The 19,767-nt window shown below is 41.9% G+C and overlaps 1 protein-coding gene across 4 annotated transcripts in view; it reads right to left on the minus strand.

The window, feature by feature from the left end:
- Positions 1-4,745: 4,745 nt before the first annotated feature.
- RASGEF1C (RasGEF domain family member 1C) overlaps positions 4,746-19,767 on the minus strand; it is a 101,176-nt gene continuing 86,154 nt past the window's right edge. For all 4 annotated transcript variants that reach the window (XM_083728567.1, XM_083728568.1, XM_083728565.1 and 1 more), the window contains exon 14: positions 4,746-18,564. In XM_083728567.1, coding sequence (XP_083584693.1) covers positions 18,540-18,564 — 25 coding nt within the window. In that variant the 3' untranslated portion in view covers positions 4,746-18,539. The remainder of the gene's footprint in view (positions 18,565-19,767) is intronic.

Here is a 19,767-nt window from a genome sequence, read left to right on the forward strand (position 1 = left end):
CCAGCTGAGGCCCCGCACACAGCGGGACTTCTGCTGGGAGGACAGACAGAAGTTGGCTAGACGAGTGATGGTGGTGTATGATAACAGCCTTGCTTACTTCGGAGTAAGTAAGCGCCACTGAATCTAGTAGGACCTACGCCTGAGCAAACATGCTTAGGCTTGCCCTGGACGTCAGGAGCAGCAAGCTCCTCTTTCCCAACTCATCCGTCTGTGTGCTCGCAGTTGCAGCCCGATTTTACGCACTCTTCCTCGGGTGTAAGCCCTAGTGATCGAATGGGGACTTATCTACCTAGTGAGTGCTGTTCAAGATTGCACGACTGGGGAAAAATAAGTGATTGGAAGTGAACTTTTGAATGTTTGGAGGAATACTCGGTTTGGGAGGTTATTTTGCGTAGAGGATAGGGAAATTGAGTTTTGCATTCACATATGAAATTAGATTTACCGGTATATCTAGGCTGGAGGTGGTCACGGGTGAAATTAACATACTGCTAATAATATGGTACATCAATAACAAGCTGAACATAATAATGCATGATATAAAGTATGTGAGCTATTACAGCAGGCTTATTAGGCATCTACACATGTTCAGTAATGGCTATATTGATTTCCCCGAGCTAAAGTTGGAACAGTCCTTAAGATATTACTAAATAATAATGTGTTGTGCTTTCCCATTACCTTGCATGCTTCGGCTTGGAAAAAAATGTGGAGTTGTGGCTTTTCGTAGGGCTCAGACTCCTCTTCTGTGGTTCTGGTACAGATGCACAAAATGAGTTCTTCCTATAGTAGAGGGCATCTCCAATAATAAAAGGTAGCAGCACTTGTAAAAACTTCCTCCCGGGATCTTTCTTTGGGAAGAGTATGGCTAGAAAAGGTCGGAGAAACTTTGGGTCAGCACAACTGAGGAGGAGGTGATTTTGCAGGGTGGATGGAATTAGTAGCACCCTCCTACTTTCAAAACCCGAGTATTTGTCACTTTGATATAATATACATTCATAGCTAATACCAAAGGTTCTTAGCCAATTATATTTGACAAGATACAGGACACTGTCTAGCCCAGGGGTCACCTGCCTAGGGCTCTGGGGTTCGATGCCTTTTTTGGGATGAACCATAATATGTAGGTTTCCAGCTTTCATTAAAAAAACACCAGTTTCCAGCATTTTTAGAACCTGAAATATTAGGCAAAAGGTACAAACCCCATTATTCTCAGTATGTGGGAGAAATTACAACAGAGAAACCACAGAGCCTAGGACTTGCCGATCAGAAGGTCGGCGGTTCAAATCCCCGAGACGGGGTGAGCTCCCGTTGCTCGGTCCCTGCTCCTGCCAACCTAGCAGTTCGAAAGCACGTCAAAGTGCAAGTAGATAAATAGGGACCGCTCCAACGGGAAGGTAAACAGCGTTTCCCTGCACTGCTCTGGTTCGCCAGAAGCGGCTTAGTCATGTTAGCACATGACCCGGAAGCTGTACGCCGGCTCCCTCGGCCAATAAAGCGAGATGAGCGCCGCAACCCCAGAGTCAGCCATGACTGGATCTAATGGTCAGGGGTCCCTTTACCTTTACCTTTTACCATGTTGGTGTTTTACCTCCACCCTGACAGATTTATGTACATGTGAGTCAGTGCGAGATGAGAGGAGGGAGACGGTATGTGCCATCTATGCAAGGGAGATATATGTGAAGTGAGAAGGCGGCATGACTAGTTGATCTCTGTGTGTGAGAGAGATGGTTATGTGACGTGTGTGTATGGTGTGAAGACGCCTGCTTCTTGGGAGAAGGGCAATGACAGGCCTAGACAGCATCTTGAGAAGTAGAGACATCACCTTGCCAACAAAGGTTTGTATAGTTAAAGCTATGGTTTTCCCAGTAGTGATGTATGGAAGTGAGAGCTGGACCATAAAGAAGGCTGATCGCCGAAGAATTGATGCTTTTGAATTATGGTGCTGGAGGAGACTCTTGAGAGTCCCATGGACTGCAAGAAGATCAAACCTCTCCATACTGAAGGAAATCAACCCTGAGTGCTCACTGGAAGGACAGATTGTGAAGCTGAGGCTCCAGTACTTTGGCCACCTCATGAGAAGAGAAGACCCCCTGGAGAAGACCCTGATGTTGGGAAAGATGGAGGGCACAAGGAGAAGGGGACGGCAGAGGACGAGATGGTTGGATAGTGTTTTCGAGGTTACCAGCATGAGTTTGACCAAACTGCGGGAGGCAGTGGAGGACAGAGGTGCCTGGCGTTCTCTGGTCCATGGGGTCACGAAGAGTCGGACACGACTAAACGACTAAACAACAACAACAACGTGTGTGGTGTGTGCATATGAGTGAAAAAGATGCAGCTGCTTGTGTGTCCATGGTCTGTATAAGTGCAGTGAGTGTGGTGTGGCTACCTTGTATTATTTTTCCTGGTACTGGGGGACGCTCCCTTTTACTAGACAGCAGCAGCATTATTGTGTATGTGAGTGTGTGGGTGAGAAATCAATATTGTGTGATCGGACATAGCTTGACTTCCTGTAGTAAGCATGGTGTTGTCTGCTGGGTGGGGTGGGCAGGAGTAGCAGCAATGGCTGTATTCTCTCTGATTTTGGATTATGTCGTGTTCTTCATGGCAGCCATGTTGTATTTCACAAAATTAAAATACGCCTACTAGTCCAAAAAGGTTGGAGATCCCTGGTCTCACCTAAACCTATGTCTGGGTCTCACTGAGTTTAATGGAACAAATTCCCCAGTAGGTAGGCACAAATTTGCAGCTTAAGTAGTACTGAACTGTTACACATTATACTGAAGCTTACTTACTTAGCTTTCTAAAACAACAAAGGTGGGAGGGCAAGAAATATGGGGTGTTTCTTTTCTGAAGCTTGAAATTCTGAAAGTTTTGGGTGCCATAAACTTGTATTTTTTGTCACAAATCAAATGCTAAATGTGAAAATGTGTGCTTCTGGTTAAATATTTTGAAATGAAGGGTTTCCCCCCCCCCCAAAAAAAAACCCAAACAAACCCTGAAATCTTGGAAATGGCTTATAGCACAATCATAACCATGTTTACACAGAAGTTAAGTCTTGTTAAATGAGGCTTACTCCCAGTGGAGTTTATGATTGCAGCCATAGTAACCACAATATTCTTCTCCAAACAATGCTAAAAATCCCTAAAGGCTGTTAAATTAGCTGTATTTCCCCCAGCTGGTAATATATATGCTGTAACTTAATCTGGCACATATCTAGTTCTTTTCTATAAAAGCTTACTGGCAAACTAGTAATTGTTTTGTATTCACACACACAACCTTTTTTAAGGTTTAAAACTGTATGGACTTTCACAAAGATATTTCTATTCAAACTGGCATTAAGACATTAGGGACAGGGAGGCTAGAATAATTAGTATATTGCTGTTCATCCAGAGCCTTTATGATGGAGAGCTAGAAATAAGTAAATCATAAATTATTTTATAGATTAGTGAAATAGTGTTGTTAAAGCTTTTTAAATTTAATTTATCCACCCTGCATCCTGAATGGTCCTGAACCTGTGATGAGGCTGCACATTAGACCATTGCTCATCTTTATCGTGTTCTCTTAAATTATACCCTGGTTTATGTTAAAATGATGAAATGATGGAAACGTTACCACAGTTTTAAATAATTGTTACTTGTTCTCTTACTGTTCAGCAGGTGGCAATAGCGCTACAGCTATAGCCTGCTTGCATTCTGCATGTCTTTGAATAACAAGGTCTACTCTGAGACCATGAAGGGGTTACACAGTTCAATGACCAAAATATCCCTCCCATACCATAGTTTTTATGTCCTGCTTACCAGAAATAAAGAAAACTATGTTAGTTCATATTTTAGCAAAGCTGCAGATTAATTGTAGTAAGCATCTAAGTACTAAGGCAAGAAGAGCAACACTGGTAAAGCAAAGGGAATGGCAACGAGCCAGTTTGTAAACAAACAAACAAAAAACAATAAATCAAACTATGGCTTAGTACCGTAAGACTGTGCAGGCTCCTGGAGAGAAATTTGCAACCACTTTGCTCTGCCCTGGTCCTTTCTGCTGCTGCACTAAGCAAACCATGGCAGTTTGTGGTTAGTGCGGCGAGAGCTTAAGCACAACTCCCAGTCCAGGGGTTATTGCATGGCAGCAAAAAGCACCAGGTTGCTTCCAGCAGCCTACAAATTCACATGATCTCCACTAAGCCACAGCTGTGTAAAAAGAAAGGTTGGCTATCAGGCTTGTTGCTACATTTCACTGTGAGAATAAGATGTGTAAAATAGCTACTGAAAAAAACTGATACAGTAAGTGCCTGCTATATAAGGACTACCATTATTTTTATTTATTACATTTGTATTTATTACATTTGTGCCTTTCCTCCAAGGCGCTCAAGTTCTTTCCCTCTCCAATTTAATCTCATCAACCCTAAGAGGTGGGTTAGACTGAGAGTGCCTGGCCCAAGGTCACCCCAGTGAGCTTCATGTCTGAGTGGGAACTTGAACCCTGGTCTTCCAGGTCCTAGTCAGACACTCTAACCACTATGTCATGCTTCCCAAGCTTCAACCAAATGCATCACCGTAACTATTTAGAACAGAAGTAAGGAAAAGAATAGTTGTATTATAAGACTTGGCAAAGGGCAATAAAATGATTCAGGAGTTGGAGGTGCCTTTCCTATAAAGACGAGGTAAAGGAAACCGCTTCTGTGTACTGCATAGCAGGGGAAAACAATTACCAAGAATAAAAATATGTACACACTGAAGAAAGACAAAAGTCTGGACTAACCACATGTCAATGTTTTTAATCTTACACCCACATTACAAAATTTAGAAATCATAGACAGTTCAGGCAAACTGTTAAAACACAGTATAAATTAGGCTTGTTATACAAATTCTGTACATAGGTAAATTAGCTTGTATGTGACTGACAAAAGGGTTTCATAACAATCTCACCACAGTAGTATAAAAAAGCACGGGTAGGAGATGAATACTGAAAACAAGAATGCTGCATGGGATGGCTCATCTCCAACAGCTATCATCTACTTATGACCATGCTCTTTTGTAGTATTAATGAAAGGCAGGGTAAGTATATCACCATTAACATTTTGTAAAGATATGTACAACCACAAAACAACAACAGCCTTCCCCACCCCCACCCCAAGTACCCTACTGTTTGTCTGCCAATGGGGTCAAAGTATTGGTAATAATTTGAGAACTTCAAATAACAAAGCAAGTCACAATATGAAGAGAGCTGTTTCTGAAAACACAAATTACCAATTGGGAGGCATGGTATATCTACACATTATTCATGCTTACATATTTGGGGAACTGCTTAAGTATATTCTACTTTTCCATTGCTTTATGTTCTTAGCTTTTAAAATGGTTTGTCTTTTTAGAGATTATTTCCTATTAGTTTAGTTAGCAGGTTGAATTCAGACCTAGTTTGTGTTATGATATGGCAGCCTACCGTTTTTAAAAAAGAGAATATTAATCAGATCTCAAAAGAACATGCCCAAACCCCTTAGGGATGCCTAAAATAGCTCTTTGGATCCTCTCTGAAGTTTGAAATGAATAGGAATGCATCTAAGGCTACAATTCTAACTCCCTGACCCGTTGCTGCTGGAGGTTAGGATATAAGAGAGTTCTCCATCCACTGGCTGGTGTGTGTTGTTTTGTGTCTCTATCAGTAGTGATGACCTGGCAGGAGCTCCCGAAATGGGAGATTATAGTTGAGGGCCGTGATGGATGATGAACCAATCCACTCCTCAGAGAGGGGCTCAATCTGGGTTCCTCAGGTGTGCCAGCCTGAAGTTAACATGGCAAAATTGGAAAAAATACCTCCAGCATCCATCCTGGTCAGCACTCGCGGACAGGGCTTCAGGTACAGTGGTCAATTTGTGGCCCCATTCCAACCTTTTGCTCCCAGACAGGGCTGTGGATTGCTCTATAAATTCTACTATAAAGGGCAATTCATACAGTAGGCAAAATTGCGGTGAACTTCCCCCTCCACTATACTACTACAGATTCTGATGCTTCAGCGTTCCCCCTACTGCCTCCATAATAGCATGCCAGGGAGAAAGCTAGGCAACGCTTTCCCCTAAGCATGCTAGTTTTGTACGTGCCGGAATTTTATATCTGAGAGCAAACATGGAATCCCCCACCAACAGTGGTACAAACCTGGAAAAGCTTTACCACGTGATTCTGCTGCATTTATGAGCTAGTCCTAGAGCAGCAATGGCAAATCCTGTGAAATGTTTGAAGGTAAACAGAGCGGACACACATTTGAAACTGCAAGGCATGAACCTGCCATTCTGAAATGCAGAAACTGTTTTAGAATTTTTGACACGCAGTTTTGCAGTGATTTCCCTCCTGTCTATTAAGTCTTTGATCCATGGCAAGTTACTAAGGATGCAGTTGTAAGAATAATGGCTGGGAGCCCAAGGGCGCTGTGTGCAACGTGAAGATGCAGCCGTTTGTGCTGCTGCTTCGAAGATTCTCCAAACTTGAGGAGCAGATTTTTGAGAGACACATGGGGCAGCAGTGCAAAGCTGCCAACCCCCCCCCCCCAAAAAAAAAAATCAGTGTGCAAGCAGAACACTGCATACAGTCCTAGTTCCAGGATTAAAGCCCACAATAGCTTTGCAATTAGTTTGTACGATTTCATATGAGCAAATTCAGATACTTTGTTTCTCACACTCAGTATTCATAAAAATAAAATTGATTTTATGTATGGTTACATTGTTTTCTAACTCCCTGTGTAAAGCAAGGGGGTTTGCAGGGAAGCAAGATGTTTTAACATGCTCATAAATTTCCAATGGCATTTGTTATTGCAACAAGGTCATGTCTATAAAATATAACAAGTGTATAATTAAGGGGTATATAGAAATAAATGAAATGTTTGAAATTTGCAGATTTCTGCACAACTATGTTCTCTGGATTGAAGCTGTTCCAAAGCATTTGTCTCATGCCCCAGTCCTAGTCCCAGTTACTTGAAAAGCTGCCCAATCCAAAATGAGTTTATATTTGCAACCTTAATTATGTATTGTAGACCATGATCTAGAATCCTGCACTGGGCTTTCTGCTGGACAAAATAGGTGCTGGATTTCATACCTTAAAAAACGGCTTGTGGATAGCAGAACCAGAACTCGTTCATTTTCAATGAGTCCTTTCTGCATCTTCCAAGTAAACATGATTTAAAAACACACACACCCCTTAGCACAGGTTCAAATTACAACATAACGTGATGTTTGGCACATCATCAAGCCTTGAAAGTTTTTGTAGTGGAATAAATGAAAACAGGTTTCTTTGGCGGTGAGTGGGATCTGTCTTGCCTAAATAATAAGCCACTTTTCCAGTTATCATATCTGACGTCAAGAGATGATTATTCAAGAGATGATTATTATCCTAAAGTTGCCCAAAGGTTTTTTGAAGTGCTGTATGTGCTGCTCTGCTGGAAGACAGTGAGGCCTGCAAACATTTCTGCAGTTGAAGGCGCATCTGCAGTAAGTTCTGGTGTTCCACCAGTTGGTTGGGCCCAAAACAGGACTTCCCAGGGCAGATTGGTTCAGAACCAAGGACCATAAATGGCCCTGTTCTCTTAACACCTCCCCCTGCAAATGTGTTGTAAGCTATGCCAACCCTGGAGGTGGCACAGTAGATGGGGGGGGATGAAAAATGATTATATATTATTATGTAACCAGAAAAGCACTCACTGTGGTCACAGCGAGCCCACAGGGTTTAGGAAGTGGAGGTATTACCACTAATCTGCCGTCTACCACTGTTAGTGGCAGCACCAGAGAGAGCTAGAATTATTGGGAAACATTGTAAATGACTTTTTATAAAAATAGCCATAGCTATTGTAAAAGCCTAACATGCCATTTTTTAAACAAAAACCACACATATTCTCAGCAGGTCCAGCTGCTATTCTAAAATTAACTATCGTCCTTTATCTAGCTTCTAGGGACAAATTTTCTATAGCAATGCAACCCAATAGGTATTGTATGCTGCCAGTTAAGTAGATCTGAATTCTAATGTGCATTTTTACTTGTTTATAATAAAATGCAGTACCTAAGGAGCCAAATAATTCTGTGTATAGCCAACATGGGTATAGCCAACATGGTATGAGAGGATTTCCACTTTCTCAAGGGAACTTCCCTTCCTCTCCTCGTCCTTTGCCACCCCCTGCCACCCTAGACAGTCTACCAACGCAAATCTAGGGGGAGGGGAACAGCAGGAGGAGGGGAAAGGAATGTCCTGTTGTGCACATCAACACATCAATTGACTTTTCCAGTTTCGCTCCTTGAAAGTTAAGTGATATATGAAGCTAACAAGGATTGCTGTACTAAGAATATATGTGTGTACATGGGAGACAACCTCTTAAGTTTAAAGTTTCTTTGAAAATATATCCTTTAGCTGATTGCTTACCAAAACAGGTAAGCTGATTGTCAACTGAAATAACATCTTGCTCATCCAGGTGTTTTGTGTGTCTGTAGTAGCAGCTTCAAGTTTCAAAAACATTTCTGCTCTTGCATGAGGTTCTCCCTGGTTAGCACATTGGTTTTGGGGACTGTGGTTTAAGAGTTGAAGACTGCCAGGGAATAAGTCCCACTGAACTGGTTGTGGCTTGCCTGGAAGTAGCCACATATGGGTCTGCAGTATAAATCCTTTACACTTGTAATTTTAGGAAACATCTGGAAACATCTGCTGAGTTAATAGTTTGTACCTTTGGGAGAGTACGGTTGGTTCATACATAATATACAAACCATGAGCACTAGCATAGCTAGGGCGGTGGGGTACAACTGGGCAGCTACTTAGTGTGGGAGCAGTCCTTATCATGGCGGGGGGGGGGGGGGCTGCAGTGTGCCAGAATCATGTGTCTCCTGGGAGTGACGCTGTGGCTCAGGTGCCTGCAGGTACCACACCACCCGAAAAAGCGGCATGGGGCCCATGTCCGCCTGCCACCTCTCCTGAGAGGGAGGTGGTGGGTGGTTTCCATGCAGGTTCCAGCTCCCCAACGCTGGCCACGGGGTGATGCTACATGAGTGAGCTCTCTGTGCGTTGCTTCTTTCATTTACAAACACATTTTTAAAATAATCATATTATATTATTTGGTTATGTATTGTTTACTGTTCTAGGCAATGGCACCCTCCCTGTGGAACGCCCTCCCATCAGATGTCAAGGAGGTAAATAACGACAGAGGTTTTAGAACACATCTGAAGGCAGCCCTATATCAGGAAGTTTTTTAATGTTTGATGTTTTATTATGTTGTTATATGTGTTGGAAGCCACCCTGAGGCAACCTAGTCAAGTGGACGAGGTATTATTAATAATAATAATAATAATAATAATAATAATAATAATAATTAAAAATAATTAAAAATCCAAAGCGGCAAACTGCTTGTGCTTGCCCTGACTACTAGGATTATAGCCAGGGTTTGATTCCTGGATACAATCATGGTTTGTACAGTAAACACACACCATATTTTGCCAGTTCAGGGTAATAGCATACTACCATTTGTTGCAATAGGAGAAATAACAAGCTCCTCTGAGTGCCTAAGTGAAAAAAGGAGCATGTCAGCACAAGGCTTGCTCCTGTAGCATCAAACCTTGGTTTAGCATTTAAGATTACCTATAAGGTAATCAAAAATATGCTTCAGTTGCTGTTTTAATTAAAAACAAGCCTCATATTGGAGTTTCAAAACTAAGAAAAACAGCTGTTTCATATGCATGGACAGTCCTTGGCTCACACTGAATATTAACAATAGCTAGCACTATTTTGATAAAGCCATGAAAGCTTTGTTCCAAGGTTGAACTACATCCCCAAGAAACTGCATTTGTATATCTGAAAGCATATACTCTGCTCTCCATCCCAATGGCAGATGATGCAAATTACTTACCAGCCTAGTAGGTTCTTGCTAGTATGGCAACGTATTTCATACTGAAAAATTAATTGTCTCCTGTCTGGGATTCTGATCATTCAGTTTTTGAATATTTAATTATTTCTAATCTAGGTAATTAGGGGACGTGGGTGGCACTGTGGTCTAAACCACAGAGCCTTGGGCTCGCCGATCAGAAGGTCGGCGGTTCGAATCCCCATAACGGGGTGAGCTCCTGTTGTTCGGTCCCAGCTCCTGCCAACCTAGCAGTTCGAAAGCACGTCAAAGCGCAAGTAGATAAATAGGTACCACTCCGGCAGGAAGGTAAACGGCGTTTCCGTGAGCTGCTCTGGTTCACCAGAAGCGGCTTAGTCATGCTGGCCACATGACCCAGAAGCTGTACGCTGGCTCCCTCGGCCAGTAAAGCGAGATGAGCGCCGCAACCCCAGAGTCGTCTGCGACTGTACTTAATGGTCAGGAGTCCCTTTACCTTTTAAAGCTAGGTAATTATATTAACCCCTTGTTTTTCTGGTTATAGTGTTATGATTAGCAAAAATACAAGAATTACTGCTAACAGTTATGTCAGCATTACTCAGCCACAGCATGCTTTAAAACAAACCAGGACAGGGCACTTCTGGCAACTGTTTCCTTTTATGTAGAAATACATTTCTTTGCCTGCTCCTGTGGGATAGTTTAGAATCTAATCAATAATAGTCTTTTATATTGCACTGAGTTGTAGCTAAGGGCTTTGCATCCAGAAGGCCCCTACCAATATCTCCAGGTAGGACTGGGAGACTCCTGTCTGAAAGCCTAGAAAGCTGGCCCAATGTCCCAGTGTTGTGAATCCCTATTACTTATTTTGTGGTGATATTCTCTTTAGCTTCTTATTGATGGGAGTCTTAAGATGGAACACCAGGGGGACGGGGGAGAGAGAGAATATCCTGCTCTAGTTAAAACATATATAAACCCCTGGCCTATTTTTGTTTTTTGAACAAATCTATATCCAATTAGGCAAATGTAACAATTCCCATCTCTTTAATATTGTTATAATAAAGTGTTACCATTAAATGTAAAAAGAGAGGGGGAGACCCAAGTCCCATCCACTCTTGTGTGGGTCTACTCACATGCAACAGCTAAGTGCAGCACAAGTAGATAAACCAGGGCCTTTAGGTCTACTAATTAATTGAGATTTTGACCCAAATAACAGATTACTGGGGTTATCATAGTTGCTTTTGATGAGATCTAGGTGAATTATTTCAATTACCTCTCTCTTCCTCCTCTCACCTCAACTCCCCCACCAACATGCTTTTGTGCTAAACAAAAGGATTTATGCCAATGCTCTCCGAAAGGATTTGTGTAATATATTCATGTGATATTTCTGGAGAATAATTTGCTTTGCTCCTCACACGTAGCAGCCACAGAGGGAATTGTCACAAGTGCAGTTAATGGAATTAAACATCAGCAGCAGTTCTCAGCTGGCTACTGAGAGGTTAGGTCAGCCACAGCATGCTTTAAAATGGACCAGGACATGGGTGCTATGAGCTACTCTTTTAGCTTCTGTCAACTAAAATGATGGAGAGAAATGTCTTTACCATCTACTGTGGAATAGTTTTAGGTAATCTATCACTTTAAAGAGCTGGTAAATATGACAAGTCTTTTGGAAAATTCCATTTCCCAAATCACTCATTCAGTGAGGTACTCCAGGTGCTGGGCTATTATATGTACTGGAGCTGTTTCGGTGAATGCTTGCAGGTGCCAAGTGGAGCTGCAGAATGTCAATGTCACCAAGTGACAAGTCAGCTCCCTCTTTTCGGGTGGCTGCTTTGCGGGTGGGAACCCGGGTCCTCACAGCAACCTAGCAGTGGGCAGAGTATTGCAGCCCATGCCAGTAGGAACCCCGGCCGCGTCACGCCCCCGGCCGGCCAATCGGGTTTGCCTGGGGGCATGGCTATGGCCGCTTAAATTGAAGTGTGGCCAGGAAAGCAGCCTGCTTTGCATCCTTTCTTGGGATCTCCCAGTGCACCCACCCTCTTTTCTTGCGTTGATTGACTTTGACCTTGCTATGACTTATGTTGGTTGCCTGGTTGTTGGGGCCAGGTAGGAATTTTTCCACTTGGCAAAATTGGCTCTAGCCATTTGGTTTTCGCCTACCTAGTAGCAATCGTCACGACTTTGTAAGGTTAGGTATTGGGTAAGCTTTATTATGGGAGGGGAGGTTGTTCCTCCGTCTGCCCCTCCACGTTAAGGGTATCCCATTAAAGGGATCCGGGGGTGTGGTTCCTGTCCGAAGCCTGGGTGTGGGCTAGGGTCATGCCACAACCCCATCAATGACCCTGGGGGTGCTCTTAATTTATGTACATCATAGGGCTCCCCCTTCCAGTGGTTGAACCTTATGAGACTTCCTGCAGTCGGGCAGGAGTCAGGATATAGTCTTGCTTCACCCAATTGCCTAAGCCACATCTGTAACCAATAAAGTTGTGGTCTTATTTATCCCTTTAACCCAATATACTTGTGTTTGTGTATTTATTCCAGAGGGGACTGCGGGGCCCGGGGCCTTGCCACGCAATCTCTAGTCTCAAGGACAATGGAGAGTTTGCTACCACGTTCCTGCTTATATTTACTGTAGGTTACTGTGCAGAGCCCTAGTAACAGTCTCATAGCTGGCAGACACAATAGGGATTACAAAATATCTTATTCCATCCATATTCTGAGCCAAGAAAGTTAAAATACATTTACTTAAAATAAATTGTGCATATCAACAGTAAATGCAAATTTGGCTAGTTTTACATAAGTGTGGTTAACTTTTTGTGAAGTTTTACATCCCCCCCCCTGGAGTTTTGGTTGCAGAGAAAGAGTGGCGTAAGGGAAGGAAGTTGGCAGGTAAATTAATATGAGATATTGTTCTTAAATAAAATGTATCCCTTTGTTGGGTGCGGAGTAACAAAACAAGGCACAGAAGCTCATTCCATCCTAACCTTACAGCAGGGATGGGGCTTCTAGATGTTGTGGGACTCCAGCTCCCAGAATCCCTGACCACTGGTCATGCTGGCTGGGGCTGATGGGAGTTGAAATCCAACAACATCTAGAAGCCAAATATTCCTTATCCCTGCCATAGAGACTCTTGTTGACTGCACATGCACACTTTCAAATATATTTTTACAACTATTAAAGCTAAACTTGATTAAAACCAAAACACCCCTAGAAGTTAATTTATTTTATTTAAGGAATCTAAGCTCTTCACAGATACCTGATGTACAATTCTTAGATTGTTTGCAGTTATGTTCAAGCCACATAAACTTTAAACAAACAAACAAACAAACAAACTGCTGGATAGATAAGGGCTGTTCTGTAGTGATGTGGAACATCACCACAGGAAACCAATTCAATAAACAGTGAAGAGAAAGTCTTGCTCAGTTTTTCTAATGCTGTGAGCCTTATGTGAATTTTCAGCTGCCTTCAATGTTAAAAAGGTGCTTAACAGCACATTTGAGAAATAAGGCCATTTATTCAAATATATGGCTTTGTTTTATATCTTCACAATCTATAGTTGTGGTTCAACGTCTGACAATTCTACCTTCCAGTAAGATGCCCTGATATTAAGATCAGCTGGAGTTGCAGAATTCTTTTCAGACAACATACCAAATACTCTTGTATGATTTATTGTTAGGGAATTACTACAGTTCTAGGACTATCTGCACCAGCGTGCAAGTGCTTAGGAGCAGAAAGATGAAGAGCTATGCCTTTCAAATATCAAACAATATGTCGTTGCCTCAGGCAGATGTACAAGCACACCCGTTTTGGATCAGAGCGTACGTCATCTTTCCAGAGTGCTATTATACATGGTTGGGAATTCGGTTTTACTTCCTACAGACATATCTGCTATGGACCACTGAAAACAAATTAGAATTTTCACTTTTAAAACGCAAGATCATCATTCACCACTTCCACATAATGTTAGCCATTATAGTCATAAACAGGCAATTTAAAAGATGCATGTACTTAAGTGAATGGCCATTTAGAGAATGCTCATATGGCTCTGATTGTTATTCATGAATACATTCTAGAACTGGATGGAATCTACGGAGTCTACACAGAAACCATTTTGGGACTGATTTCATACAGAAGGCTGTTAAGCTGAAAAGGACCTCTTTTCATCAGCACATATTCAAATGTTAATAGCAAACTCTTTAGGAATATCAAAAATGGCTCTGGTTTTATCATCCTGGTTATCAGATAGCCTCCCTAAAAACATACCCCCAAGAACAGCCTATTAATTGACCAATAAAGTTCTGTTAAGGTTTTTTTGGGAGGCGGGGGCAGGGTGAGTAATCCAGGACCAACTAGCTTTTTTTAAAAAAACAACCTAAGGAGAATGGACTTAGCTTTCAACTTCTTGTTCCCCTGTAACATCAGTGCAGCCAAATTGGTCAATGTGTAATGCTGCAACTATAGAGTGCAGATGTAATGCCCAACGAGCAGCCATAACTTTTGCTTCATAGAATCATACAACTGGAGTCCACCTGCTAACCTCTTGGCTCATGCAGGAAATCCAAAATTCGATCAGTCCCAACAGACTTCTGTCTGAAGACTTCAATGACTAGGGAGAGGCTACTGATTTCCTTGGCAATTGATTCCATTGTCAAACTGCTCTTACCATTAAGGAAGTTCTCCTAATGCTCAACAAAAATCTGCCATCCTGTAATTTAAGCCTACTTGCTCTAGTCCAGTCTTCTTCTGCCCTCTTCTGTGGGACAGTCTTTCAGATATTTGAGGAGTACTATCAGAATGCTGAGGAGTACCCTCAGCATTCTCTTTTCCTGCCTAAACATACTGAATGGAACTCAATATAGCGTTTTTCTCCCTGTGTGTAGTTCTGGAGGTTCTCCTAACCTCCACTGAGCCAATTTTGGGGTGTGTGGAGGGCAAACGGAGAGTGGAGGGAAGGGAGCCCCATTGCACAAGTGGAAATCCTTGTACAGGGCTTCTGCTGACAGGCTGGCTAGGTGAATCCTGCCCATTTTGTTCCTTCAATTTTGATCACAGGATTTATTTTCTACACCTTTGACCCTCCTCTGAACCAATTTGAAATGCCCAGAATTGGTCTCAATGTTCCAGATTACGTCTCACTATTAGTACGTAATAAAATGAAACTATTACTTCTATGACTTGGAAACTGTTGGTTGTACACAATGGTGTGCAAACAGACTTCCAAGATCCACCCCCTTTCCCCACAACCCTTCATATACTCCCCTAAATTTACTCCATAACCCTCTGCAGCAGATCTGGAGGGTACACAAGGGGCTGCAAGAGCGACAAGAAGAAAGGGAAACCCCACTGTGCAAGCCGAAGTCATTTGATTTACTGCAGTCCCAAGATTCTTTTCACATGTACTGCTGCCAAACCATGTGTCTCTCGCCTTACACCTTGGCATGATTTCCCTCCCCCCTTCACCCAAGTGGAGGATTTTAGCATTTTTCTTACCTGGATTTCTTTTTGTTAAGGTCGACCCAGCTTCCCATTCTATCCAGGTCATTTTGCATTTAAATCCTGTCTTCTGAAGCAATATCTCCCAGTTTTGTGTCATCTGCAAATTTGATAAGGATAGCCTCCACCTAAATCCAGAGGTGGCTATCCTGTGCCCCTTCAGGTGCTGAACTCAAAACTCGATTACCCATGGTCCTAGATGACGGGAGCTGTAGTTTGTCAACATCTGGAGAACAAAAGATTATCCGCCCCTGATCTAAATCATTGGTAAAGATGCTAAAGAGTACTGGATCCAGGATGAAGCACCATGGCGCTCCACTTTAAAACCCTCCAGTTTGATGAATAACACTGATGAGCACTCTTTGAGTGGTTTTCTAGCCAGCTCTGAATCTACTTGACAGTATTATCATCTAGCCCACAATTAACCACTTTGCCAATCAAAATATCACGGGGGACTTTGCCAAATGCTTTGTTAAATCACATCCACTGTGTTTCCACAATCCATTACACTAGTTAGCCAATGAAAAAGAGGAAGATAAGATTAGTTGGGCAGAATTTATTATTGACAAATCAATTCTGGCTTCTGCTAATCACTGCTTATCAAGATACATACAGACTGGCTGCTTCACATTCTGTTTGTCAAGGGTATTGCTGAGACCACCCCTCTGGTTCATTCCTGGTAGGGAACTCAATAAGAAATGCAACCAAGGATTCCAGCAATACAATACCCTTTATTAACTTTACTGCAGCATCTTCTCTAGTACCAAAGGCAAACTGACTGGTGTGTGGTTTGCCAGATTAGCCCCCTTTTGAAGATTAAGACAACCTTTGCCCTTTCTCCAGTCCTACAGCAACTCACCTGTTCTCTAAGGTTTCTCAGAGTCGGGTCTCTTACCTCCAAGGCAGATGCTGAAAACAATTACGGAAAGAGACCTCAATAGATTTAACAGTGGGTCCAAGCACTGCAGCTCTCATGCAACAGCCACCCAAAACAACTTCTACATTGTGGCACTCTATGTGAAAAATGTAAACTTTGTTAAAAACACAAAACCTTACCACATAGTGGTACTGATCACACAAATCAAGCTTGTATATAGACACTTGCCTGGTTGTCTGTGACAAATAAGAATCTGCCAAGGTGACCAGGCAATGAAACTTACAAAATATTTCCCCTTCTCTCTTTCTTTTTTGTCCGGTCTCTTTTAGGCTACAAATAATTCACATAGGGAGGGCTGGCGGGCAGGCAAGCATACATTTTTATGAGCTAGTAACTTATTTGTAAAAGACTGGCATCAAGTGTTTTCAAGCCAGCATTAGCTGCCATGATACAAGATGTCACTGTAGAACACAAATAACAAGGGAGTGTATAAACAGGCTTTTCAAGAAGTGATAACACAAGTCCCTGTAGATGCAGTCATTGAGTTGCATTTCAGAGGTTAGGACTGCCTCATTTAAAAGAAAGCACCAGTGTCAGCTTCTGAGCAGCCCCAGAGGAAGTCTCATGTGGGTAAACACTCAGAGCTTGAAATCAACAGTCTAGCTAAGTTACTGTTCAAACACATCCTGGTGTCTAATGCTTGTTCAGTAGAGTGTTTCATCCTTGATCGTTATGCTAAAAGCTTACATGAGGCGGGAAACAGAGGTGGTTCTTGTGGGTTGTACCAGCTGCCACTACATGTGAGAAGTAATGTGTGGCAATCAATTGTTCACAGGATACACCCAACTTCTATTTTCCTTCCAGTTTTGTTTTGTTTTTTGAGATGGAAGAATCCTGAAATTTGACTGCACCATGAATGCATTGATATGCACCTAAAGATGAGTGTCAGTTATCTTTTTTTATATGTAGTGAGCACATGTCATTCCAAGACCAAACTTACAACATGTACAGTGTGGTTGTCGACATCTGAACTGGTAATCCTGTTACAAAAACAGCCTCAGTTACTAAGTGAAGGCTTGCACACCTCCCCATAGTTCTATACAGTTAGTGACAAGAGATATGAATTTCTCTTCCGTCCTATTACTCATATTTAAATGATTAAAAAGAGTTATGTTACATCTGTTTTACATGAAAGTACAATAACTAAGCAATTATTACTTGGCATTTGTATTATGCAGCAGCTTCCTGATTTCTACTGAACAACACAATAGATGGCAAACTGTTCATGTAGAGGGAGAGCAGTGACCATAAAGAGAATTATAAAATAAGAAACCAACCTTATGAACAGTGTGTAGACAATTCCTTTACCAAAGTGCAACATTTCATGGAGTGAAAAGTGTTCTCTCAAATGCACTGGAAAAAGAGCCCCAACGTCTAGTAATTCCCCCTCTCAAATATTGTTTGCCTTAGACATGAAGGAAAATAACTGTTAGAGCCCTTAACAGATTAATCTTCCATCAATTGTCAATGAGGTAAGGCCCCTTTGAAGACTATTCTCTGAGTCATCAGTCAACAGAACTAGAGAATATGCTACATGCTTTATACAGAGGTAAGTATGACTGAAAGCCATTGACTTCATCAGAACAGCTTAGCAGTTGACTGTAAGGAAATAATAATAATGACATACACCCCAAACATAAGGAGAAATAATGAATGTTCACAGCTCATATGCTTCTGTATTATTATTTTTTAAAAAAGGGAAGCATTTGCATGGATTTTTCCATACTGATGTGGCTTCGTATTAAGTCTTTTATCTCCTGCCATCAGAATATTGTTCACTGAGGCTGAAAGCTGTAGAGGAAAAACAAGGTTTTCCTCCCCCTTATGTAGCAAGTGGCCAGATTAATGCTGTGTTTAGCATAATACACTTTTGACAGCTCTTGGAGAGTTATTGTCCAATACACCCTGCTTCAGAAATACACACCCTGTACCTTTCCAGTGAAAATCTTTTGTGTTTGCAGCATCATGGCTCTCCGTGCCATTTGCTCTTCCTTCAGAGGCGAGTGTAAACAGCGATAAGAACTCTGTTCTGGTACAGCCAAGAAGAAGCCACCTCCTGGCCTTTTGCTGTTCGAGAGTAGCTAGAAAACATCATTGTGCGTGCAGTAAAAATACACCTCTGAATCCAGTGAACCACAAATAGTCCAAAATGCACACAAAAATAAAGAATAAAATCTCATAAATCCCAAATAGGCATCTTTGGAATCAGTAGTGCAAAGTAGTTTTGCTGATTTTTTGTTTGTTTGTTTGTTTGTCCTACTGCAATTATAGATCTTTAGCTTCAAGTCTTTCCTAAGATAGTTGTCCTGCAAAGGAGAAACGTGAGAATAGGTAAAAGAGCAAGAAAGTTAGTGTGACAGAGAGTAATTCAGAATAGCCATGTTTTCTGTTCTGCACTGAATGGCTATGTCAAATGCCCAAGGGAAGTAACAGGAGCAAAGGAGAAACTCAAATGGTGTAGCCCTTACCTCAGGAGAACCTCCGAAATACCTACACTGCTGGGGCACATATTAAACAAGATGCTTTGCTGACCAAGCAATAAAGGAAACTATCACTCTCCATGTTACCACTTTCCTTACTCATGTTTTGATATATTATCAAATGTTTCTAAGACACAAAGACATGCATCTTCCAGCTATTTCCGTCCATTTATTGTGAGGACACATTTAGGAAAGATAAGTGGCCACAAACAGCATTTTCAGTCTTAAAATTTGTCTTACTCTAGCAGTAAAAATAAACTAAATAGTGAAGTTTTCTGTATTCATGCTTTCTAACGAAGTCATATTATGAGCATTGCTATGCACTTTTTAAAAAAGGTAATAGTCCTGACCCTTCAATGTAATTCAGCTTGTTCATTCTAGAATCAGTATGTCACAGCAGAGTGGCTCCCATTTAACTAAGGCATCCTCTAAAAGCTAGGCTTCATGTGATGTGCCCTTTTATTCTATTGTCAGGAATGGAAACTAGCACAGCTATCTCTATGGTATAAGCAACACCAGCAACTCCAGCAGCACAATGCAACATAATCACTGGTAACAATTGGGTGGAAGAGAATACCTAAGGGTTCTCAAGTGTTGGAGACTTAGTTCAAAGGTCAATCTGAACCCAAGCAGCCATGACTGTGTTCTGGCCATTAGTGTACTTTTAGGCAAAAGTAAGTATCTTATGGTATTACTGCCTTTGAGCCAAGCTACACACACAAGTGCGTGTCACAGTAGTATGCCCTCCTTGCTCCACTTCTCCAGTATCAGTTGCCTCTTCCCAAAAGGGTTCTCCCATTGAAAGGAATCAATTACATGTGTGTATGTGTTCATAGAAACAAAATTGTACAGTTGGAAGCGACCACAAGAGTCATCTAGTCCAACCCACTGCAATGCAGAAATCTTTTGCCTAACTTGGGGCTTGAACCCACAACCCTGAGATTAAAGAGCCTCATCTTCTACTAGCTGAGCTATGTGTGCAAACTCCAGTAGCCACCCTCTCTATGCCCATATCTACCTATTTGCACT

The sequence above is a fragment of the Podarcis gaigeae genome, assembly GCF_964106915.1.
Source record: "Podarcis gaigeae genome assembly, chromosome: 2".
Lineage (NCBI taxonomy): Eukaryota > Metazoa > Chordata > Lepidosauria > Squamata > Lacertidae > Podarcis > Podarcis gaigeae.